The sequence below is a fragment of the Erigeron canadensis genome, chromosome 7, assembly GCF_010389155.1.
Source record: "Erigeron canadensis isolate Cc75 chromosome 7, C_canadensis_v1, whole genome shotgun sequence".
Classification (NCBI taxonomy): Eukaryota; Viridiplantae; Streptophyta; class Magnoliopsida; order Asterales; family Asteraceae; genus Erigeron; species Erigeron canadensis.
The window spans coordinates 37968140-37995506 of record NC_057767.1 but is presented as its reverse complement, the minus strand read 5'-3'; the positions used below and the strand labels follow the sequence as shown (position 1 = coordinate 37995506).

The 27367-nt window shown below is 30.8% G+C and overlaps 1 protein-coding gene across 1 annotated transcript; it reads left to right on the top strand.

The window, feature by feature from the left end:
- The first annotated feature begins 11470 nt into the window (after positions 1-11470).
- LOC122609487 (protein DETOXIFICATION 53) lies at positions 11471-19288 on the top strand. The gene is given in 2 exon segments (XM_043782532.1): positions 11471-11647; positions 17891-19288. Coding segments are annotated over 2 exon segments (1575 nt in total).
- The last annotated feature ends 8079 nt before the right edge of the window (positions 19289-27367 follow it).

The window sequence follows — 27367 nt, the reverse complement described above, 5'->3', positions numbered from 1 at the left end:
AGGGGTGGGTTATTTCGAGAATTATCAAAAAAAAAAAAACGCGAGAACCAATCCTGGCCATTGATTTTCAAATGGTTTTATCTCACAAACCGTACATCGTTAAACGAAAAAAAAAGCATGGGTAGTCTTAAAATTTCGTGCTCTTTCATTAGAGATGCGACTTGATATACTTTTGACAAACTTTTAAATTTCGATTTTTTTTTAATTTTTTTTTAGCGATAATCCTACACATGTGTAGGATGTATATCCTACACATGTGTAGGACGTCCTACACATGTGCAGGACATGTGTAGGGTATACATCATACACATCCTACACATGTGCAGGTAAAAAAAAAAATTCGAAAAAAAAAAAAAAATTCGAAATTTAAAAGTTTGTCAAAAGTATATCAAGTCGCATCTCTAATGAAAGAGGACGAAATTTTAAGACTACCCATGGTTTTTTTTTCGTCTAACGATGCACGGTTTGTGAGATAAAACGTTTTGAAAAATTTGGATGAAAGTGATAAGAGAGAAAAAAGGAGATGAGATGTGTGGCCCAGATTGATTCTCGCGTTTTTTTTTTTTATGGTTCTCAAAATAACTTTCCTCTATATATATAAACTCATACTTTGATTTAAATTCAAAATTTTTTTTCTAGATATACGTATGTCTATAAATATTATAAAGCAGATTTCTTTTATATTTCAACATTGAACTTAAATTTACAATATTGATTTTAAATATCTGCCCAAAATGTCCCTCATATCTATTATATATTTACCTAAAATAACTATAATACACTTTCTCTCTCCTCAAATTTCAACCAATCATTTTTTCCCTCTCCTCCATAAATCATTTTATTTTTTTAATTCATTTAAAATCTTTTGTCTCAAAAACCGTACAGGCGTACATCGATAAATTATAAAAATTATATGGGTGTTCTTAAAATTATCTCTTTCATTAGAGTGGTAATTTAATATACTTTCAACGAACGGCAAAAGACGGAGCCCGTCAGATATATCACCCAATAACTGCCACCGCCACCGCCGCTATTACATCACCACTCCGTCATCACCTACAGGCTACATCACCGCCGCAACGTGGGAGTACCGTTCTCGTGTGTATAAAAATGTGGTCCTTAAAAAGTTGAAAACCTAAAGACTTGTTTTAATAGTTTTACGTTTGAGACAAACACATATCAATCGGTTCGGTTTATACTAGTATTGAAACCTTTTTCTTTTTTTTTTTTTATGTTTGGGACAAATATATCAGTTGATTTCGGTTTGTGTTAGTTCTTTAAAATTTTTGTGGCATACAAAAATAATATATACATGCTATTAAGTATTAACTAACATAAATATAAGGATCTTAAATAATTATTAAAAATATTAAAATATTTATAAATCATAATCTTAGTCTCCATGTGCAAACACTTTGTATCTTTAAAATAATTTCGCGTGCGCAAGTGCAAGTTTTAATCATTTATAAATTCTAAATACTTATAAAACTAAAGTAAAGTATTCAATCAATGTATACGAATGCGTAAAAACTAAGTGGTAGTGTCACTATATTACCATATGTCCCATATATAAAGGTTACAGGTCAATATATTGTGAAAATGGTAACTTATCAAGCATGAATGTTCAGAATACCAATACTCTTCATAAGACCAGAGGTATCTCACCTATTTACCATTTTGTTTTATCAATATATTGTTTAGTTTTTTCCATGTCATGAACTAAAGCTAGTTGATATATAAGGAGAATGAGATTGAGATCGATGGCCGAACTCAACGAATATGATGCCAATTTATAGCATTATATAATAAAGACATTATATACATCTAAGTACAATATGTGATGCACTTTTATCATTCATGTATCTATTGTTAGTTGTTACTTATATATTTTATAAGATTTAAATTTATAACTTCTGGTTTTTTATCTCCCACAGACACATCGACAGTCTTTTTCTGTTTTTATGCATTCAAGGTCATAGTCATTGTATCCTGCAAAAGCCAAAGCATATAGTAAAATATAACATCATTATTTTAAATTGTGTTCAACTTTCGTTTTTTCTTTAGATGGCAAACTCAGGTACTCAACCATATATAACATACATACCAACAATATAAATTACTGTATAAATTAAGTAAAAAATTATGGATGATGATCCGTGCATCAGTAGCTAGCTAGTTTTTTAGTTGTACATATAATAAAACACCTTAAAACATATTTAGTGGCATACGGCTAAATAATGATAGTATACATATAATTACCATTTCTGAACATGAGAAATAAATATTTACTAACAGATCATGACATCATATTCCAAGTTATACATCTACTGATCTAGATGAATATCGTCAAAGTTGTTCTTCACTAAATTGTGATAGAAAAAATAATCGATTTGGTACAAATTGTTTTATATATTTTTATAAGTTAATTAATTCATCATGCCAACATTCAATCATATTAATCTTAAAATTTGTGAATTCAAACCAAAAATACTATTCATCATATTAAGAGGATATATATATGGGTTCATCACTATTAGTTTTAAGAGAGGATGAGTTCATTAGTCTTAATCAATCCACACGACATATATAAGGTTATGAAAAAAAATTATATAAAACAAGTTTATTAATTTGATCACATACTTGGTGCAATCAGTCTTGGGGCTAAGGTAAGGCATGTTAACACCACATTTCCCAGAAAGACCAGCAGCATTATCAGGGTTAATGTTAGGAGTAGATCTAAAAAAGTTATTTAGACAACTGCACAATTGTTGTCGATCAGGAGTTGTTCGTGCAACCCCGTTCAATGACTTGAGTCCATCACAACATCTCGGTGGTACCTCACCACCGCTCGAGATTAGGTACTTTACGCATGGAGCAAAGTAGCTTGATACGGCGGGACATTGAATAGCAGCCTTTGTATAGAGCATCGACATCATCGTGGAAGCCACTATGATATATAAGACGTTTGTCATCATTCTTTCCATCGTAGAGAACAATTAACTTGTCACTTTTCTTTATTCTTTTTGTATGCATGGTTTTGATGTAAGAAATTTTTATGAAGAGCAACTTGGATTTATATATAGGCGAGAAATTAATGTGAACAACCGAAATATATACATTATGTTGAAATAATATATGCATATCGTGTATCAATGAACTATAACAATAAGATAGTTAATTACACTTACTTATATTATTTTATCTGTATACATTGTTGTATACAATAGGCGTGAGAGCTCTATTTATAAGGTATAACGTGTTATAAGACATATTGCATGTTCTTCAAAAAATTTGTTAAGAGCTTTGGCTTTTAGTTTAAGTAACAAACTATTATTATATTTTAACTAGTTAATCAGTTTAACCCGGACATATTAATTAAAAATTTAAAATTATAATGTTTACATTATAATTTAATATAACTTTAATAATTCAACTAACACGATAATTATATAGTCAGAGCCGACTTAAGTTATTTGGAGGCCTTAAACGAGATTAAATTGGAGCCTAAATGATCAACATACAAATTAAAGTAAACAAAAGAAAACAAAAAAAAAAGTAATTCATCTTATAAACTAGGTTGATATATGTGAAAAAAACGCAAAGAAGCAAACTTCTGCACCATTTTTAGGAGAAAGTCTTTCATGTAATCAAGATTTAATCACTAACTCATTGTTGAAAATCTTTTTTGAGAGTGAAAATCGGCTGACGAACTTTTCGATTTCTTAATAGTCGTTTTTTTTTTCCTTTTTTTCCTTGAAGGTTATAAGTTCATTTGTGTGGTGTATTTTTTTCTAAAGGTTAGTCATAAGGTCATGATGTTTATTTGCCTATTTGTTTTTTTTGGGCATTCTTGTCACCCTTGTATAGTAATATTATCTAACACAAAAGTCTACAGTCTAAAACATCAAATCCAAAATATGGAAGCCTTTGTATTTTGAGGGCCTTAGGCTCATGCCTAACCTTAATACATAGTCAAGCCAGCACTGTATATAGTTAATAAAACTAAATAAAAAAGACATTTTATTTGTAATATTATATAAGAGAATTTTTATTCTTTAAATAAATTATTAATATTTTTAATAAACATGTAAAAAGCTATTTCTATTTTATTTATATATGACATCATAATTAAATAAAAAAATTTTTAAGGTGAAATAAGAATTTGCTACATAAAAACTTTATAAAAATACTTATAAGAAACAATCACATATAAACGCAACAATCAGTTCGACGTAACTGACATGAATCACACAATATAAAACGTGTTAGATTTGACCCAGATGAAATATATACATATATATATATATATATATAATACCACATAGGTTGGTGAGTAACATTGTTTCAAAAACCATTATGTTCTTTTGTGCTTTCTTACATGCTATAATTAGTAGTTGTTCTAGTTTTGTTTATAAAGTTAGTTAAGTGATTTACTGCTTTTGTTTGCTGGTTGATTTGGTTTGCTAATTATAAGATTAACTTTGTTGATTTGTTTATATAGACTTGAATCTGTGTTAGGAACTTTAAAATGTCGGGGGAAAATTTAGTGCTCAAAGTATGAGACACAAAACTTAGGTGGTATTATAAAATTAAAACCTTTGTACGAGGGGAATAAAAACAAGGGAGCCTAAAAAGTTAAAAACCCAAAAATTAAAAAATAGTATATACTAAAAAATTTGATGATAAAATATACAAACCCAAAAAATTTTAAAAAAATTAAGAAGTTCGTGGGAGCCAAAAATTAAAAATATAAATGATGGTCAAAAAAATAAAGATAAAAACTAAATTAAAATGTTGATTGGGAAATAATAATAATAATAATAATAATAATAATAATAATAATAATAATAATGGTTAAAAGGTAAACTATACTATTAAGTATTTCTTGAACTTTAGTTTTATCAACCCTTTGCATGAAGTATTGTGTTCAAGCCTTGGAAAAGACATAGAAATTAAGTCCTTTTATGAAAGCTTGGTTTGGGCATACCTAGGTTCAAGTCTGAGGGGGCAAGGTTTACTCTTATTAATCGTCGTGCCTTCGGGCGGGTTAGTAGGGGGTTTTCCCCCATCGGGTATTTAAAATAGACATTTCTACTTCGAGGGAGCTCTCTAACGCAGACCCAGTTAAAACAACGTATTCTAGACCTTCCGCCGTCGAATCGCGATACGAAATTTCGAACGAAATTCACCTTAAAAAAAAATACTCAAATGATCAAATCCTTTTAATGGTTGTATGTAGGATATAATGGTTTATCCACTATTATGTCATATGTTTTTGATATGGGTAGTGATATTTCTAACATTTTTTTTGTTATTCACAACAACTGTACACATTATACTGTACAGTGTACAACTGTATAAAACAAGCATTGTTGTGGAAAGCTAAAAGTTGTTGTAAATTTATTATTTTCCTTTGATATTAACTTGTATACGCATTCAAATTTCAGTTATTGTATGTATGTTAACTAAATTTTCCTTATTATCTCATTGTTCTTCTCAATTTCACCTTTTAACCAGACAGTAGCATATTAACAAAAATAGGGACAAGACAAGGTAGTTTTTGGTGTGAAAAGAGACTTTGTTATTGTTTTTTTAAGAAAACGAATATGGACCGAAACCCGTGATCCGAACCGGAACCGGCTCATCTGAAACACTAACGGGCCGGGTCGCGGGTAAAGCCAAAAACAAAAAAATTGTGAAGTAAACCCGTGACCTGTCCGGACCCGACCCGAACGTTCACAGGCCGGGTCACGGTTCCATTTTCCATGCTTTCACGGGTCACAGGTCGAGCCGGGTTTTGACCCGTGCATATCCCTAGAAACAATATCTAAAAGTAACATTTTTTACTTTTATGACACTGGTAACCTACAAAGGATAATCGTATGATAGATTGGCAAAGGGGAGGTTATAATGTACTCGAAAATCGAAATAGAAGAGGAATTTATGAAGGTAGATTGAATGGCTTGCTAATTTTGGATGCTTTGTTATCTCCGAACATTTAGCTGTGCTTGAGCAACGTAGGTGAAGTTAAATACTTCCCAACCCAAGTTCTCCGGCCTCCAAGTTGAAGTATCACTACCTTTGACATTAAATATATTAATATGAGTATCGGTTAATAATAAAATTATTCAAAAAGCTAATATTCTTTTATTTATTAGAGGAGACAAAGAAAATATTTTTTTATATATAATTTTATGAAATCTCTTTTTATGTTAATGCAATTGATACTCTTATTTATGTATTTTTGAGTTAGTCGATTCACAATCTTTATATTAATATCAAGATAATATACAAATAACGATAAAAGTTATATACATTATATATTTTTATTTTGTTTTAAAAATTTTAATTAGAATACAACTAGTAATCCAGGATAGAAGACAAAATTTTATTCTATCTATTATATAAACACTTTACACATGTCAATATTTGAGTGACCGAATTTTTATATTCAGATAATCTTGATACTTGATTTTCAAATTATCAAAAAAAAAAATCAAAAATTTATTTCCATAATTAATAACAATCTAATGATATTATTTTTAATTTATTTTAGATAACTTTTATATATGTGTGTTATATTTAAAAATTTATAGAATATTTTTTATTACTTTGTGCAAATAATCCAAACATTTTACTTGAAAATGATTTATGCTCATAAAAAATAGCTTAAAAATCTTCTTAAAATTATTAAATGGTGACATATAAATTATACTGATATTCTTTCTCAATTTTATCACCAGATTTTTTTACCTGTATTCATTTAATAATTAAAAAAAATTTAGCCTATTATTTTAAAATGATTTATCATTTCTCCATTTTACTCGTCGTAATTTTTGTAAACATGTAGGACCACTATGATCCCCAAAGGTCGCTATGACAAAGCGAATGGCCTCCAATTATAAAAAAAACTATATATATATATATATATATATATATAATAACAATGTTATGAAATTCCACCAGTAAACGATTGTACTTATCACGTTAGGTCCATCGTCAGCACCATCTCAAACATCTACTTTGCTTATTATTTAGAGCATCTTAACCAGGAACTTTTACAATATTTATAACTTTAATAGTAGTGATAAAGTAGAGACAAGTACATACTAAAAGATGGGTTATTATTAATCCCATAAGAAAGATACTTTAACTCCACTAGTTTATCAACCAAAAGCATTACACCATAGTCATAAAGTGGTCAATAATGCAAGAGTTTTCATGTATAAAACTTCAATTTGGTGCCAATTATTGTGTGTATATTTTCTAGTGACAAAAAGTAGCTTATATTTGCCCCCCGTTGTCCGTACAAGCTTCTACTGGATCTAGGAATTTGATTTTTAGCTTATGATGTACCTCAAGGGCCATGCCTTATTTAGTTACACTACGATTTTACATATTATGTATGCAAAGAATCGTAAGTAACCAAGTATATAGTTTTTATTCAGTTAACACACATGATTGATTTTTATTTAGAAGTCGTCACAAACTCACAATCTTGTTGTTTATCTTTATCAACTTGACCATAAATATTGTAAAATCTTGATTTCCATGACAACAATAGTGTAGGTTTTGTTTGAAGGGAAATGATAATAGTACCACAAATATTGATAAATTTATCATACAGTACAACTTTTAAAACACACTGTATAAGCCAATAAAACATATGTATAGTAAATTAATTGATATATGTGGTATAAATATCACTTTCCTTGTTTGAAAGCTCATGATTTTGTACTTGACCCACGTCAACAATTCTTATGAATCAACCATCATTGTATTATTTTCATTAGTAAATATCACTTCAGTTGAAGACCGAGTCAAATCTGCCATGGGCATTACAGAACATCGCCTTAGGGACGACTAATCGTCAATGAGGCTTCACCCCATAGCCGGCTCAACAATTATTAGCGGCTAAAAATTGAAGGCTTTAACTTTTTATATAATAGGATCAGTGTGAGAAATTTGAGTCAAGTTCCATTATATATATATATATATATATATAATTCTCTGTTGATTTTTTTTTTATCAACTTCTACACATATTTTTTGTTAGTTGAGCTAATTTTTTTTTCTTGTGTTTTTTGTTTGTTTTAATTTGAATGCTAATTAAGTATACCTTCAAATTTGATCTTGCTTAAAGTCATAAAAACTTTAAGTCAGCAGTACTAGCTTTCCCCAACATCCAGAACATCTCGACTATAATGACTATATTATTGTGTTTTTTTTCATAGGCTCGTCACTTTGTTCATATATACAACGTGAAAACTTTCTAGTGGACCATCCATCATATTAGTACTCCTATCCGAGTACGCTTGAGGAGTACGCTTCTAACTACACGAGATGGGTACCCACACAATGCAGCGGTAGTGGCGGCAACGGGGGTGTTAATGGTGGTGATGGTAACGATGTGGTTATTAATCTAAAAATAATTGACATAAATTGTAGTGTAGTTATTTTATGGTTAAGAGATGTATCTTTTGTAAATAACTTTATTAAGAATATTATAGAGATACCAGGTGGAATATAATTAATAAAGGAGATAGATAGTTTGGATAACTATGCGTGTAAAATATTTTAAGGATATATTTGGTAGATTTAGTGTGTGATTTAGGAATGTGTTGAAAATTAAGGGTATTTTAAAGGTAGAGAGTTGAAAAGAGTAGATGGTAGTTTGTTTATTAATATAGTATAGATATCGATAGTTCACATTGAAATTTTTTTGAACGTTGAATGGTTAGAGCTCGTTCATCCAATTTATCGGTCCCTACATCCTTCGGGCAGGATGTCATTCAAATTTTCAAAGAACCACATGGGAGAAAAACCTTCTATTAATCCATCAAATGACCCACAATAAATATAAGTAAACTTTACCTCCTCGGGCTTGGAACCTGAGTCTCCCCGGTCCCAAGACCAATTTGTTTTGCTAGCAATAAAACAAAGTGTTCTATATGCATATCGGAACGTAAGTACATCATTATTTACATTTATAATCTACAATTACAATACATATATGCATATGATAAATATAATTACATGCAAGTCATTTTAAGCAAATAAACACATATTAAAGTCAAGTGAAACATATAACGAAATAAAAAGAAGGGTTTACCGACTATCATAGTCAACATAAACAGAATAAAAGTTTTGGAGGTTACAATTGAGCTTTAACGAAACTACCCTTTTAGAAATTTCATGTAAACCTTTGATTTTAAGATGGGTTAAAAAGTTATAATAATTTGACGAAATGTCTAATCCACACGTACATTTGCTTCGAAAATATTGACGCTTCCCAAATTTTAGTTTTTCGCGTAAAAATTGGATTTTAAGCAAGTGGAAAAAAGTAAGTTACCTCGAATTTCCGGCTATTTTATAGAACTTGATCAATGTTACCTAGAAATGTTTCTAGATGTATTATATACCAAGAAAAATTTATCGATAAATGGCTTGCTTAAAAAAGGCTACGAAAAATGTCCAATAAAAATTGAATAAAAAAAATATCTTGGTAAATTTTACAATGAATAAAGATCAAGAAATGTTTTTTTCCGGTAAACCTACAAGTTTAAAGTTTAAGAATCAAAATGATAGACTGGCAAATATTTTAGTAAATCAAGAAGTTTTTTAAATATTTTCACATCAATCACCTATACCACTACCACCACTATCAATGGTCGCCAACACCATCATCATTAATTTGTCGTCACCATCACACCGTAGCTGTCGTCGTATTACGTGAATATCATGTTAGTATTTAATTAATTCATCCACATTGACATACTATACCAAACGTACCGTAATATCATTTACAAATAGTAGAATATTCTTGGATCCTAGCTAATCTCCATCTATTGTTAGTAACTCATCAACTTCTTAGTTTGGATTGTAACTCATCAAACTAATGATGTGGGGAATTACATGTTTTCAGGCACATCATATCTATTGGACCAAAGTGACCCCATTATGTTACTCGTATAAAATAATCACATCATCATACATCCATGTTATTTGAGCTACCAATTTAACCGATTTGAAGGACTACTAGTCTAGACAGACATCCCCTGTTTGAAGGAGTATAAGAACATAAGCCACTTACAACTAAAGTTTCTTAGGGTATCTCCAATGTTAAAAGTGTTATTAGGCGTCCTTCAACTTTCATATTTTATTCTTATAAATCTTTAAAAATCTTTACAAATCCTTATAAATCCATCAAATCTATTAATTTACCTACAAACATCGTTATATGTTCTTATATACACAAAAAAAAGTCATATCTTTATTACATTATAAAACATTTGTTTTCTTCAAATTTTTTCATCTATTTAACAATGTACACCTACTAATACATAATATGCAATACATCTATATACATCTCAACCACTCATTTTTCTTTCCCCTCAAATATCAACACCCATTTTTCTTTCTCCTCCATAAATCATTTTATTTCTCTAAATTATTTAAAAAAATTTATCTCAAAAACCGTATATCGATAAATTATAAAAAAATTATATGGGTGTTCTTAAAATTTCATGTTCTTTTATTAGAGATATCATTCGATATACTTTTGACAAATTTAGTTTTGAACAAGTAAAGAACATGTCTTTAAGTAAAGATATATATACACAAAAAAAAAACTTTAGTTTTAAACAAACTTTAACCGCAAAAAATATCCATAGATAACTAAAAGCACGTATGAGAGCTTCTCATTAGTCTTAATAAGTTATTATCTCAAATAGTCAAATGCAATTTCCTTTTAGCATTTTACTTTTTCTTTGTATATATAAACCTATTATATTTAAATAACTTTGCATAAAGTTCATAAAAAGGTGAAATCAATGTATGCTCTTGTCCAGAAACACAGCTAGTTTATATGTATATGGATTTGCTTAGTTAAAGACATAAAAATTTTTTATTATTTATTTTGAAAAGTCATATTTATATAATACGCACAAGCACACTTTATTTCTCTCTTACAAACACATATATTTATACACACACATGCATACACGATAAACATATATGAAACTAGCTAGCTAGCTAGCTCTCACTACTACTCATCATCATCTTGTCTGGAAGACTTCATGGCGAATGCATGAAGAATAAGCAGTATGCAGCCAAGAATACGACAATAATAACCCACGAAAAACTGTTAATAAAACATATTAAGGTTGAGTTTTAATATATATATATAATCAATCTATTATGTTTTATATGCATAGTTTCTGCAAGAATACCTGAGTTTTTGAAGGGGATATTATTTTTAAAAAGTTCCTACACAAGTACGTACAAACAGCCCATGATTCAAAAAGGAATACTTTTCATATAAATACAAAGAAAAAAATACTTGTTTTTTGGTTTAGTTCACAATAACCAAAACTCTCCATGTCCTCTACTCTTTTGAGTTTTAATGATTCTCTCTCTCTCAAGTTTGTGTTTGTTGTATATGTATGTATGTGCGTACAGAGTGGCCGGGCATGTGAATAATGGACGCATCTCGAGGACGAGCTCATGGAGATAATGTTGATGAGAATATCATTATAAACGATCACGAACATAGTCAAGTTAAAGAGTTGTCTAGCAACAACGACAATGGAGATGAGCTACAAGTTAACTTCTTTCGTGGTCTGCTCCGGCGCATACCGGTAAATAAGGTTCCTTTTTCCACTCTCGCTTTAATTATATACTGTACGTATAATACAGTATTTTACTACGTTCGAGATAATAATAATAATAATATATACTCCTAGTTTAAGAGAAATGCCACACTTACAAACAGTTCACATGCAATATTTACAAACATACATGACATATGAGATGATCCTATTAATAACCAAAATGTAAAAAGAGATTGATTTGATCGGTCATGATATACATATATTTGTGACAATACGTTTATAATTTACGTGTATATATATATAGTAAGAGTAAAGCTAGATTTAAGTACAAAATGGTTTTTCTTAACCAAGGTGACAAGTCTTTGTGTTTAATTAGCAATATTCTAGCTTCAATTAATTAAGTGATATATTGGCTCTCTCTTTGTCTTTGGCTCGATCATTTTGTTCGGCAAGTTTGTGACTTAAGATTAGATCTGTCTTTTGTATTAGTTACACTCGCTCTTTTATAAAACCATGTTTGAGTACTCGTTTTCTAGAACTATACAACTTATATTGTTCTGATGAAACAATATATATGTGTTGACAAAAGATAAAAATTTTAACTAATTAAATCATATAGAAAATATGCAAGCAAGCTAGCTTTAATTTGTATTTAATCTTTTTTTACGACATTTTTTTTTGGTTGTCTAGCTTACGTACATTGTATCACATTTTATTATCTAGTAAAACGAGGTATAATTGTTTACTATATATGCAATATGTTGGATATTTAAAGTTTGCAAATAATATATGAAAAAGTGAATATAAGGTTATACGTCACTTAAGTTTAGGTGTGATAGTATAAAACCCATCACATACAAATTTTTTAATATTTATTAATTAATGAATAAATGTTTGGGCCCTATGAATTTTATGGATTAATAAAACAATATGTAAGTGTTTCATCATACCTAAACTAATTAGGTACCTAAAAATCTTATATTACCATCCCTATGATATATATATATATATATATACTACTGTATGTCTTATCTGTAAGTATGGGTCCTCATTTTTCTAGGGGTGAAGAACTTAAGTGTGTGATCTTTCATTTGCTAGTAAACCACAAGCTTTTCGAATCAATGTGGCAAAGTTTACACTCAATTATCAAGCAACATTAATAAGAGAAAGAATATACAAAGACAGCATACAACAATTCTGTCAAGGCAGGGTAAATTGGTTTAAGAAAGAATTGAAGTATTAAGAAATTGTAATAAACTTCTGGCTAGAACAATTAGTTTTAGTAATTTACGTAATTTCTATACATAAAGACTAGCGTTATACCCGCGCGATGCGGTGGCGGTTTGATGGTAACGACGATTGGTGGTGGTGACGGCGGTCGTTGTGGTGACGGACTGTTGTTGGTGGTCGGTGTAAGTAATTAATTTAATGTAATTGATGTAAAGGAGTAGTGAAGATATTTTAGAAGATAAAGGATTGATCATGTAAATTAGTTTATTAAGGGGAAAATGATAATTTTGAATCTAACATTTTTATGAGAGAAAGTGAAATTATTATAATATAATATGATGATAAAAAGAAGTCAATTCTTCATGTTATTAAGGCCCATGCCAACGGCTCATCGTTGGCTCTTCCTCAGATTCGTCCACGAAGGACTCCATTGGCAGGGGTTGTTCTTGTGGCTCGTCGATGGGCATCCTTCTTTGGGTCGAAGTGGAAGGACGAGAGAAAGGTGGTGATTATGGGGCCAAATACATTTTTTATTGTTTTTGTTTTGTTTTTTTTCTTGGTTGGTAGTTGAGGAAGAGGTAGGGTTGGTAGTGATTGAGGAAGAGGTGATTTAAGAGAGAGAATAACTGATGTAACAGTGATGAAGAGGAAAGATAAGGTTCATGGTTGGTAGAGGCCTAACAAATTAACATGATCCTAAGAATATTATAAATGCAATATCTTACATTAATTTTTACGGGTTTCAATAAATATAATGCTAGCTACTTAAGATTTTCTTCTGATAGTACATCATTTTCTTGTTTGAGTGAACTTGTATTCTCGCTACAAATAGCAAACGTTCCCAAGAACATTAAAATTGAAATCATATGAAAATTGAAAAGTAATTAAGATGGTACGTACCATACAAATTAACGTTAAAGACGTCTACGTAATTAAGTTATTAAAGATATCACAAGAAAGCTAGCTAGTGGAAAATGATGAGCAAGACGTAAAGAAACAAGTAATCGTGTTTATCTTGAAATTAATGTAGCATTTTCTTGTATTTGGTATTTATTAAAGAAAACATTAAACAAAAACCACATTTTTTTCAATATATTTTTGTAATAAGTTGTAATTAACATGCATAAAATAGTTATATTTTACGAGAGAAAGTACTCACGCATTGCGGGGTTATAGAAGGTGATAAGTCATAGAATGTGATAGTCGTACATGCTTTATCCTCGGATTTAAAAATTTGTCGAAAGTATATCAAATAATATCTCTAATGAAAGAACATGAAATTTAAGAGCACCTATATAATTTTTATAATGTATCGATATACGGTTTTTGAGATAAAAGATTTTGAATGAATTAGATAAATAAAATGGTTTATGGATGGGAGAAAAAAAAAATGAGTGGCTGAGATTTGATGAGAGGGAAAAAAAATGAGTGGTTGAGATTTAAGAATATCATAGATTTATAGATATATTAGTTAGAGATTTTTAAATTAATGAATAAGAAAAAAGGGTTATTTCAGTAATTCAAAGTTGTAACTTGAAATTTAGAAAAAAAAAAGTAACTTTTTTATTATATAGAGTAAAAATAAAGATAAAAATTACAAAATTCAGAGTTTATATCATGTTAAAATAAATCACGTGGTTCACGTGAAGTCATACATCACTCACATTTTTCTTGATTTTATTCATATGTATATATTTTCTTTTTCCAATCAATTTGTACGTGTGTTTGGGGAGTCTTTCTCAATTGTTTGGTGCACTAACAAATGTTTACCTTTTTCAAATAGAAAACTTGTTATTTGTATTGTTTGGTGCTTCATGAGTTCCTTCTTATTACTAAAAAGATGGTGTTTATAGCAAAGTTTTGTATTTGTCAACTTCTTCCTTGATTGTCGTACTTATATTTTTTGTCAAACAAGTTTTAAGACTTTTTCAGTTAAGTGTTTTCCTATCGACAGTCGTATATACTATGGATTGTCATTAGCATATATAAGATTTTATATGATTTTTATAATAAAATATAAGATGTGACTTTTTTATATGAAAAGTATAAACATTATATGCATTTTATTAACAGCTCCCATGTCCTACGATTGTCATTATCAAAATTTAATTGCTAAAATTGAAGATTAGCGTACTTGTATATTTTTCACACCACTAAAAATATACTCGTACAATATGTGGTGATGGATGAGTCGTTAGAAATAAAAATTAGATATAAAATTTAATATAGATCGATTGAATCTAATATGTTGACATTAATTATTTGACTTAATTAATCACGAGTTAATAGTCCAATAGTAAGAAAATTTGTCTGTAAGAGCTTGTATTTGAGAAGACGAGCATAGTGTCCGCGCGTTGCAGCGGCTAAAAGGCGTAGACTATATAAAAGGGAGGCTGTGGTGGAAATCGAGGGGGCGGTGGAAAAAGAGGACGGTGCGGAGGATGATAGAAGGTTGATGAGAGCGTGTAATGATTAGAAAGAATGGAGAAAAAGGATATATAAGGGTTTTATGTTTAAGTAAGGGTGTAAGGGGTATTATGGGAATACTGAAAAATGTGCTTAATTTCCTAAAATAGATGTCCAATATGCTTTATAAGAGAGTATAGACTAAGTTCGAGTCTAAAATGGCCAAGATTTTCCTTTAATATGTTGTCGGGCTTTAGGGCAGACTATTAAAGTGTTTTCCTCCTACTAGCTTTTGGGTGAAGAGACTCTCTAATGTGGATCTGGTCAATATAACATAGTCTAAACTCTTCCTTATAATATTCGATCTGTCAAATAACTTTACACGAATTAACCAAATAACTTTACACGAATTAACCAGAATATTTTCCAAAGTTATAAGGTCTCTACCAACCCAAAACACCATCATTTTTCTCTTCCTCACTGCACATCAGTTTTTCTTTCTCTTAAATCACCTCTTACTTACTCACTGCCAACCCTACCTCTTACTCATCTCTTTCTTATCCTTCATTAACTTTTATTTATTCTTACTTTATATTTAACAAAATTATATAATTATCAGATAAACCCTAAAATTATATAAACACTATAAAAAAAAAAAAAGAATGATTTTTTGGACCCCACACACAAGCCACCACTCCGTCCTTCCCCTTCGATGGATCGAAGGCTTCCATTGATGACCTCCACGAAGCCACCCCTGGGCAGTCCTCGTCGACGACCCTCACGAAGGAGACCGTTGGCATAAGCCTAAAGATGGCATAAATTCTAATTGAAGCAACGCCACTAACTGTTTACAATAGGTGACCCAATAGCCCATGTGACTTATCTCAAACTCACAGTTGAAATTGATTTCTATTTTGTCCACTTGAGCAGAAATTGTACTTTAAAAGTTAGTTATTCTAAAAGTCTTGATACTCAACCTCAAAAGTTCAAAAATATTTATTGAAAGTTTGAAACCAATGTCATGACCCTCACCTTCAATATCACGTGCCATTGTTATAAGGTGATTGTCACCTTTTTAATATCTTAATCATGTAAACAAATGCATGCGCAATCGAATGGTACCATAACCACAAAATTAATTATAAGGAATAGATAATTGTAAAAGTAGATATTATATATAATCACACCATTGTTAAGTAATCCTTAATTCAAGTACAAGTTTTGTTAACTATAGTTAAGAATATAGTTAAGATTAACATAAATATGAAAATTATATATATATAATTGTAAAATTATATATACTAAAAGGCAACTGACCTAATTAACCTCAATTAACCAATCATAGCCCTCAATTTATCAATATTAATTAAATCAACACATGTCAAAATTAATTTACACTTTTTGGTTTTCGATTACCAATTTACACTTTAACTCAATTTATATCACTATTTTACATTTGTATTATTAATTGTCATAAAACTATTGTTGTTATTAGTAACTTTAATAAACTATAACTACGATAATTATTGTTGTTATTAGTAATTGAAATCAAACTATATTTATGATACAGATTTTTCTTATATAAACTGAACCCTACAAATAAAATCACAAAACATGAAATCATTGAAAACCCTACGAATTAGTGGCTATTTTTATTGTTTTTAACAATTATGGATAACGAAAATATCTTTTTTTTTTGGCAAAACATCAATGAGAACTCGATCAATTGTGTAATCAAAGTTAAAATATCATTTCTCTAGAGGAGTTTACATAAAGGAAACTCTGCTACACCATCCAGTCTTGATATGATTTAGCATTCAGTATTCACATTGGAATATCTCAATTCTTTTTTAAGTATATTTTACATTTAACGTATAAGTATTTTTTTTTGTTCAATAAACTAATTTATATATTAATAATGTTGTAAAATATGTGTATTTGATAAGGGTCTACAATCTAGTAATAATATTAGGGGTTTGATAAATACAGCCCTTAGGGCTGTGTTTAAGGTGTATAAATTGTTTGTACATTTACCATGAAAATCAGGGGACAGACTTTTAATATGGAAGGTACAAGCTTTTTTATGCACGTTAAATACTATTTAGCATTTCCCATAATATTATAGCATGCTTAATTAACAGTGAAAGTAAGTTTGAAAACGACTTATAGACATGAAAACTGAAGTATTGGATCGTCCATAATCTTTATGCCCCTTTGAGTAAGTAATCAAGTTTTTTGCAACGACATTTCAACCTATAGATAGTGATGAAATCTAACGTTGCAAGAATCTAGATATATTATATCGAATTAATCTAAAATATTCTGATTAGATAGCGTACATAGCATCCTTAATACATATATAAAATGGGTTCTGCTAATTGAAGATTTAAGAGCTTTCGTGAAAATGCATTAAATAGTTGAGTTGTACACTTACTATTAAATTCAGGGGTGAATTTTTGATATGAAAATGTACAATTTTTTTAAGTGAAACCATAAGGGTTTCATTTAGCGTTTTCCATATAAAACACATACCAAATGTATATGGTTGAAATTAATGTGTACTACCGTTTCTCATGAAGAAAAAAGAGCATAAGTTCTTTTTGTGGCTAATTACAAGTCATATTGGTTCATGCATATATACAGGTAATAGAAGAGATGGGATTACTTGGAAAGGCAGCATGTCCAGTAGCAACAACCACTTACCTTGTGTTTTCAAAGTCCATAATCTCCATGTTATTTTTAAGCCACATGGGGAAAATTGAACTAGCAGGAGGTGCTCTTGCCATAAGCTTTGCAAATGTGACAGGTCTTTCCATCATGAAAGGTTTATGCATGGGCATGGACCCAATTTGCTTTCAAGCCTTTGGTGCCAAAAGGTTTTCAGTCCTCAACCAAATGTACATCAAAACCTTTATTCTACTATTGCTTACATCTATACCTATCACCTTCTTATGGCTAAACATGGAGCCTGTATTCCATCTGCTTGGCCAAGACCGCGTGATCACTAAGGTAGCAGCAATGTATTTAGTATTCTCGTTACCGGAGTTACCAGCCCTAGCCCACATCTCACCACTACGGTCCTTTTTACGTGCACAGGGATTGAACTCCCCTGCCACCATGGTTGCAACTTGTGCCACCATCTTGCATCTCCCTATAAACTATTTTTTGATTTATTACTTAAAGATGGGGGTTAAAGGTATAGCTATGGCATCGACTTGCTACACCTATAACATGAATATCGGATTGTTGATCTATCTTTTCATGTCAAAATCCGCTATTAAGCCTTGGGCTGCTAAGAGTAGGGCTAGTTTGTCTTCAATTTTTCATGGTTGGGGGCCATTGTTGAGCATGGCTATACCTAGTCTACTCTCTGTGTGTTTGGAATGGTGGTGGTATGAGATCATTCTTTTCCTTAGTGGACTATTAGAGAACCCCCAATCTTGTGTGGCGGCTACTGGGTTAATCATGCAAACTATAGGCGTCGTTTATGTCATACCATTTGCTTTAAGCCTTAGTATATCACAACGTGTAGGAAATGAGCTAGGTGCAGGCCACTCTACCCGTGCTCAAATTGCTGCAATCACCGGGGTATCCATTGCTTTTATTTATGGATTGGTGGTCTTTGCATTATCCGTTGCTTTAAGAAATGTTTATGGAAAGTTGTATACAAGTGAGGTCCAAGTTCTCACCTTGCTTTCCTCATCACTCCCATGGACAGGTCTAGCTGAGGTGGGTAATGCACCGCAGACTGCTGCCTGCGGTGCATTAACAGGCTCAGCTAGACCTAAAGTTGGGGTTAGAATAAATATTGCAGCATTTTATCTCATAGGACTCCCGATGGCAATAGTTTTGGCTTTCGTTTTGAAGATAGGTTATCGAGGCCTATGGTTAGGCCTAGTCGCATCACAGTTGGCTTGTGCATCATTAATGATGTATACATTGGTGAAAACCAATTGGAGAGATCAAGCTAAAAGAGCAGAAGAACTGACTTTGGCTATGGATAAAGATGATGAAACGGAAATGAATGAACTTGTGCCTTGATAGTCATTTGCTTCACAATTTTCCTCTCCACAAAGTAGTCATTTTAGGATTCAATTCATCACGAGTGAATACCATATATAATTATTCTTTTTCCTTTTATTTAATTTATTCTTTTTAACCACTCAATATTTGTTCTTTCTTTTGTTGAGAAGTTTTTGGCATTTTTTGTGACCGAGTACGAAATATGTAGAATAGTAACCAACTAGCCATCAATACTAAATTCGAAAGAAAAACACATTTAGTTGGTATTAATTTGTATACTTTGATCATCGGCTGCGTATTGATGTATATATTTGATCATCGGTATGCGTATTGAAAGATCTGCTGTTGCTTCACAAGGTTGCGTCTTCATCCCATTCCAAGCAAAAAGTCACTCAGGTTATCTTTTCAACCTACATTTGGGTAATCTGGAAGCTTCGGAATGATTGTATCTTTTCAGCCAAATCACCATCAATACGGTTCGCGTTCAAAGAATTGAAAAGTATAAGTTATCTCTGGTTATCTAGTCGAGCTACCCGCTCTTTTCTTACCTGGCAGCAATGGTGTAGTTTTAATTTTAACTTTTGATTTCTGTAACTCTTTGAACCTTGTATGTATTCTCTAGCAGCTTGCTAGTTTACATATCAATAATATTCCTCCTTTGATGTTAAAAAAAAAAAAAAAACTAGTTAAACACTCTTAATTATTAGGTGGCTCTTAAAAGGGTCGAAAACAATTACGAGTTACGACATATCCAGCTTTAGGCAAGTCTTGTATCTAAGTCAACCACTCGTTTTCCATTTTTTTTTTTTTTAAAAAAAGAAAAAGAGAAAAAGAAAACCTTTTCCATTTATCCACTTATGGGCCGCGACTAAGTCATTCTTGCAAACATCGGACTCCACCACTTACTGACCCATTTGAATTAATTATGACATTCATCCATTTATATATACGCCATGCTTTTCACTTTTATCGTTTTCTATCATAATCTTGTTCTTCTCAATATTTCATGACTAATCGATCGGTTAATTAATAATTTGTGCCATCATGTTTAGCTGCCAAAGATTCTCTACGTCTCCTCGGACCACAAAACGACTAAGAAAAGCTTCCTCACTGATTCTTTTATATATGCCTCCTTCGACGACAAATTAAAAGACTTGTATTTAAATGGTGCCAAAGAATTCTCCAATGTCCTTGGACCACAAAGGATTAGAAACGGTTATCAAAAAAAAAAAAAATAAGCAGCTAAGCAATTTACCTTTGTCCCAATTAATTGTTAATAAAGAATTAAAGATACTTTTGTATGAGTGTGTGTATATATGTATATTAAAAAAGTGTATGTTACAGAAAATAAAACACCTACTTGTGAAGTATTGGATTTATCTTTGGCAAAAGTTATTGTAGTTGGTGCTTGGTAGTAGAAGATTTTAATTGGCCAAAATTGTTAATAGAACTTTTATATTTTAAAAGGTTTTTAGTACAGTAGTTGTAACTTAAAAATGTAAAATGACAAATATCAATAAAAATTATGAAAAGAATTCTTTTGTAGTTTTAGAAATAAAATCTCCCAAAAACCTACTTCAAGTAACTTTTTATTAAGGATAAAACTAAAATTTATGTATGTTAGACCTTCAGATATTCACCTTAAAAAAGGTAGTGTATCATTTTAGAGTTTTTTTTTTTCTCAAACAAAAACTCTAATTGTATCCAAACAATATTTTTAACAAACTTGTTATTATTGAAGTAAAGTTCCCAGAAAACTTTGAAAAAAACATCCCACTAGTTATTCGAAATTTCCTTCTCATTACATGTTCCCCGACCCCTGCTATTTTAAAGTCATATACTCATACGAGCATGGTGTCCGCGTATTGTGGTGGCTAGAACGTAAGGACAATATAAAAGGGAGGCGGTGGTGGAGATCGAGGGAGGCGGTGGAGAAGGAGGGCAACGGCAGAGGGTGATAGAAGGTCGATGAGAGTGTGTAATGATTAGAGAGAATGAAGGAAAGGAGAGTATATCATGGTTTTATGTTAAGTAGGGTATTTTGAGAAGAAAAAAAATGTTTAATTTTTTAATTTGTATTCTCTTTATAAGGGACTATAGATATACTCAAACAGTCAAACCCAAATCAAGCTTAAGGTTGCCAGAACTATCCATATTTCAGTTCTGGATGATGGGCTGACGTTATGCGTAAAGTTCAGCCCAGCACAAACCCAAGAGCCCAAGAGCAAGCTGATGAGATGTATGCGTCTTTAGGCTTTGATTCGATTCCGAATGTCATGAATCACATAATTTGATGCTAAAACAACAAAATGCAAGAAATTTTTAATAACAAACATGTGTTCACGCGCATTGAAATATCCCTCTCTATGTGTTCGCGTAAATATCTCTTTCTCTCTCTCTTAAAGATAGGCAAATATATATAAAGAAAAGACTACTGACAAGCCATTAAATAGTCTGAAAAGTACAAAGGATATACAAAAGGGAAAGCTACAATGTATTCACCCTATTAGTCTGGATCTTAACCGCGAAGGATTTAAAATGGATGAAAAAATCGCTGAGATTATGGGCCACGACACTGGTTAATTTAAACCCTATGTAGCTCGTTTTTTCATAGTACCCCATTAAGACCCGGACCACCATGAATCCCCATAGACCCAAATAAAACATCCACAACTAAACAACTATTACAATATCAAATGACCAAATGATAGGAATTAAGATCTCTGACCGAAGCGATAAACATGATTATTAAAGCTTGAATACCCTCCATCTTTCCCATTGTTAGCTAGGTCTGTGAGTTTTGCTCTATTTGTAATCTAGTGGAAGCTTAAACTTTGCACCTCTTCCTTTAGCCGCTGCCAAGAGGAGGTTGCACCATTGAAACAAGCTTTGTTTCTCGATTTCCATAGACACCAACTATTGAAATCTTTTACTTAGTCAAAATAATCATAGAAAGTCTTCATATCCTTTACCCGAATCATCCATTTCACACCATTCACAGGACAATTAATGGGAAGTGGATGTAATACTTTTTGTTTTTTGCAAAAGAAGCGTGGTCTTCTTTACATGAACAATGTTTTATTTACAATGACAAGCTAATTTACTTATATCCTTAAACTACACGTAAATTGAGATTGTGTTTTTATAGTTAATCAATATCAAAATGATTTAGTTAATAGTTATCCTGATGTCCTTTTCAAAGGGTCTCAAGTTCGTCATAAACAATTAAACATCATGAGTGACACAGGGAAAATTTTAAAAGGTCATAGTTGTAATGAATGAGCAACATAGTTATATCACTTGCCTCTGGAGATAGAGGTCATGGGTTCAATAGATCCACATCCTGTGTAAAGGTTGGAGGACATTTTTTATAATTTAATTAGTTAGAAAATGAAAACAGACTTTCTACTTAAGGTCTGCATACGTCTTAACCTTCATTATACACCATTGAGATATTGGGGCACGAGACTGACAAGTTTCTTTCTTTCTTTATAATGAGCATGGTACCCGCCCAATGCGGCGACAGTAGTGGGAAATACGGTCTGCTTTATTAGGGATTTTGGGTAGTTACGTAAAGAAAAAAAACCAAAAAGTCCAAGGACAAATAAAGTATTTCAAAGACATAAATATTTAATGGGGGGATTTGCTTTATTAGGGAGTAGAGATTGTAATGAATGAAATTGTGTATTATTGTTGTTGTCACTATTTATAATAAGGTAAAATATAATTTACAATATCTAGTTATCTATAATATAACTAAAAGAAGGGGTTGGGGGTACACTTGGCACTCCTACTCTTCATCCTTTAGCTTAATACTCCATCTTTATTAATCTTCTATTTTTTAATATTTATTTAATAAAAAATGGCCAACCATTAATAGAAAAAGCTTATTAAAAAAAACCTCACATATTCTCAACCCTAAGAAAAAACCTACGGTAAAAGAAAATTACGGTCGACTACCAAAAAGGTTTTTTTATTTATATACTTTGTTCATATTTAATCATTATTATTATTATTTAACATTGAATTCTTATGTTATTGTTATTATTATCTCTTTTAATTTAGTTTGTTGTCCATTATAGGTTCATCATGGCTTCTTAAACCTCACATATTCTCAACCCTAAGAAAAAACCTACAGCCAAAAGGAAAAAAATCAAAACGTTTGAGATGGTCTTTATTGATGAATTGGTATGTATTTTTCAAATTATATACTTAACACTTTTTGTTTCTCTTTTTATTTAACTAAAGTTGGGAAAAAAAAAGATAAACTGAAATCAATATTTATATCGAGTTAAATTTTCATATGTTTCTTCTTTAGCATTCGTATTGATTAAGTTGTGATATCAATAATACACTTTTTGTTTATCTTTTTATTTAACTAAAGTTGAGGGGAAAAAAGGATAAAGTATAATCAATATTTACATGGATTAATTTTTAGATGTTTCTTCTTTAGCTTTCCCATTCATTAAGTTATAATATTAATTATACATTTTTTGTTTCATAATTATTATAAAATTTATATAACTTGAAACTAAACATCCAATGAACGGTCTGGACACTAGTTTACTTATTTACTTTATGTCAACTTGTCAAGGCTAAAGGTGCAGTTTGACGCACACAACATTTTGTCTAAAGGAAAATAGGATAAAATTACATGGCTACATGCATTCTTAAATTATAAAACACGTGATTGACATTCACCACACGTGGTGGAATAATATTGTTGAATGGAGCCAATGTAGTTGAAAATATACATAGAGAACAAGTGGGGACATACATGAAAACAAAATAAACTACCCATAATTAATCTATTTTTAAAAATCTTCATTATTAATAGAAAAAATTGTTTTTAAAAGAAAAAGTATGATGTGTCGTTTTATAACTTTTTCCTATATATTTTATAATTAAAGATGGTGTCATGTTACAAAAATACATTTATTCTAATTTAGCATATATTTTCTTTAGTCTATCATAATTCAAAATTTTCATTTAAGTATTGATGAAATATTTATAAATTTAAATTAATGATATTTTTTATATCTATCTTCAAGTAAAAATTTATTTTGGAGTTAAAATACATAACTACATAAGTTTAGCTCTCTTGGCAACAATTTTTATTAATTACAAATTTACAATAATGATTTAAGTCTTGATTAAATATTTATAAATTTAAATTAATGATATTTTCTATATCTATCTCCGTAAAAATTTATTTTGAAGTTAAAATACATAACCATATAGGTTTAGCTCCCTTGATATTTCAATTTTATGGTTATAGATACGTAAATCGTGTTTTGCTTTTATAGGTTGCAGGTTATATTATAATTATTATCTACTGATTATAATATTAATATTATTCTACGACTTTGAAGTTTCAACCTTATTAATATCAACACTTACAACAAATTTTTATTAATTACAAATTTATAGTTATGATCTTTTGTTTATTATTAAATTTAATGATTGGTAATGTTAAGATCAAAGTTTGTATCTTATTACAATTTATATTTAGTATTTGTAATGAAACATATTTACAACGGCCCGGATTGAATTCGGGTTGATTAGCTAGTAAAAACAGTATGATAATACATTAAAGTGTATGAAATAATGAAATATATAAAAAGAAAAATTCAGATCCTTCGGTTCAAATGTCTGGTTATATATATATAATCGCTGCCTAACATGGATTATAAAATGTTATCTTAATGATATTTGTACGTTGCTCGAACATATATGTTATTTTATAAATATTAAAAACAATGTAACAAGACTTAAATAATTAATAGTTTAATTCTAATAATAATAGATTAAAATACTTTAAATGAACAACATCGGAATCAAAATCCAATATAAACCAAATATATAATGTCAATATGGCTTGATGGGAGAGTTTCTACGCTTAGAGCAAGGGTATAGTGTTAAAAAATTGGCAAATTGGCAAGTTTCGGCCAATGATAAATCCACACGTGGCGTTGCCAAAACTAGCCAAAAGTAGTAGTGTATCAAACAAAAATAGTTAAAACTTGTCAATTTGATAACATAGCAAAGGTAACCGGAATATAATCAAACTTGCCGGAAAAATAAAAAAGTGATCTTTTTTGTATTAAAAAAAACTTGGGCTCAGAACTTGGGGGTCGGGAATTTCAAAAGTCGGAGACGCCATGGCTGATTGGCTGCTAACCCGAAGGTTTACCCCGCCAAGATACACCTCGGATCATCCGAGTCCCATTTTTACAAACATTTGTATCATCATCGCCCATTTAACTGGCAACCTAAAACTGTTCAACAATATCATCATCGGCTAAAAACTACTTTTTCCGGCTACCTATTGTTTTAATGGAACAAAATCCGGCAACACTGCCAAGGAAAAATCCGACAACGCTACCGCTAAGTTAACACTACCAAGCTAATCATAAACATGCAATTAACGGCAATGTAAAAAGATAAATGTACATATATATACATACAAGCAGCAGCAGTCTAACCGGAAAACCTAAGAAAGGGTTCGTCGGAAAACAAACCACCGTAAGCAGCAGCAGCTAGTTAATCATAAACCCAATAAAGGGCTCGCCTGAAAACCACACCCATCGTAGCAGCAGCAACAACAGTCTCACTGGAAAACCCAAGAAAGGGCTCGACAGAAAACTGATGCAACATGCAGCAGCACCAGCAGTTCACCGGAAACTCAAGGAAGGGCTCACCGAAAAACCGAACCAACAAAGCAACAGTTAACCATATCGATTAAACCGGAAACCCCAAAAAAGGGGTCACCAGAAAACCGACCAACAAGTAGTTAATAGCCAACTACACCCTTGCACAAGTCAAACAAAGTTTTGGCCGTAATAAAAGTGAACGTTTTTGACCGGCAACAACCGGAAACCCCAAAAAGGGGTTTCGGATCTCACCGGAAAATGGTGACGTATAACGTTAGGAACACCGACAAGTATCGGCACATATTTCGGCAATAGAAGCTAAGAAAAACATAGTTTTAGCCTCAAAATCGAAAACCCCAAAAAAAAAATTTTAGGTTTCCGGCGAGTTATAGAAGATTGGCACAAGAACAAAAAAAAAATGGTCACAAGTACACGATCCCAACGTTCACAAGGATTTGACAAAACATGCCGATATATATAGTCAAAACTAGCCGATTAAACTTGTCAAAACTAGCCGATACATGCGCTATAGGTTAGCCAATGAGTCGATGCTTGCCGAAAAAACAAGCTGATTACACCCTTACCTTTTGGGTTGTTGCAAATCCCTTTCTTAACATATTTTTGATTTCTTTCATTATATTTATAATAACATTATGCACATCAGTTATACCAAAACATTATGTTAAAAACCTTTTTTTTTCCTTGAACGGTATGTTAATAACTTAATATGGCTTAGGCAGAGTAAAAATTTATAGATTTGAATCTCGCTATTATGTTATTTTGAATTCTTTGATTGTACTTTTAAATTTTAATAGCATTTCAAAATATTCAAGATTAGATACAATTTTTGCTTTAGAACCTTTTTATCTAATGAAAGGTTTTTAATATGGGGTATCTATTTTATTTTATTTTTCCTCCAAAATACATCCTTTTACTGTGATAAACAATTTACATTGTGTAATAAACTATTGTATCTTAAAAGGTAGAAATGAGAGCCACGTTTTAAATATTTCTATATTTTTATGTTTATCATTATTGTTATTATTACTATTACTGTATATTACTACTCGTTTTTTTTTTAAGGCAGAGTATCATCATGCTACGAGGATACTACTCGATCATAATTCTACTAGGCAATAATGTCAATACATCAATTTAGGAGGAAACTCGTTAATTATGAGAAAACTCTTTATGTGCGATCCGAATCTATGACCTTATAGCCTCTACGTCTTATCTCACCACCAAAATACAACTAGGCTATTAAGCCGTGCACTATTACTACTCGTATTACTATTAATAACTAAAGATATATTTTTTCATTTTGTAGGATTGTGTTTTCTTTAGTCTTATAATAATGGTTCACGTATAAAAATCCCTAAGCCAAAACTTATTACTTTGCTCAAAGTACAATTTGTTATCCGATTCAATGACCGAATATATTGTT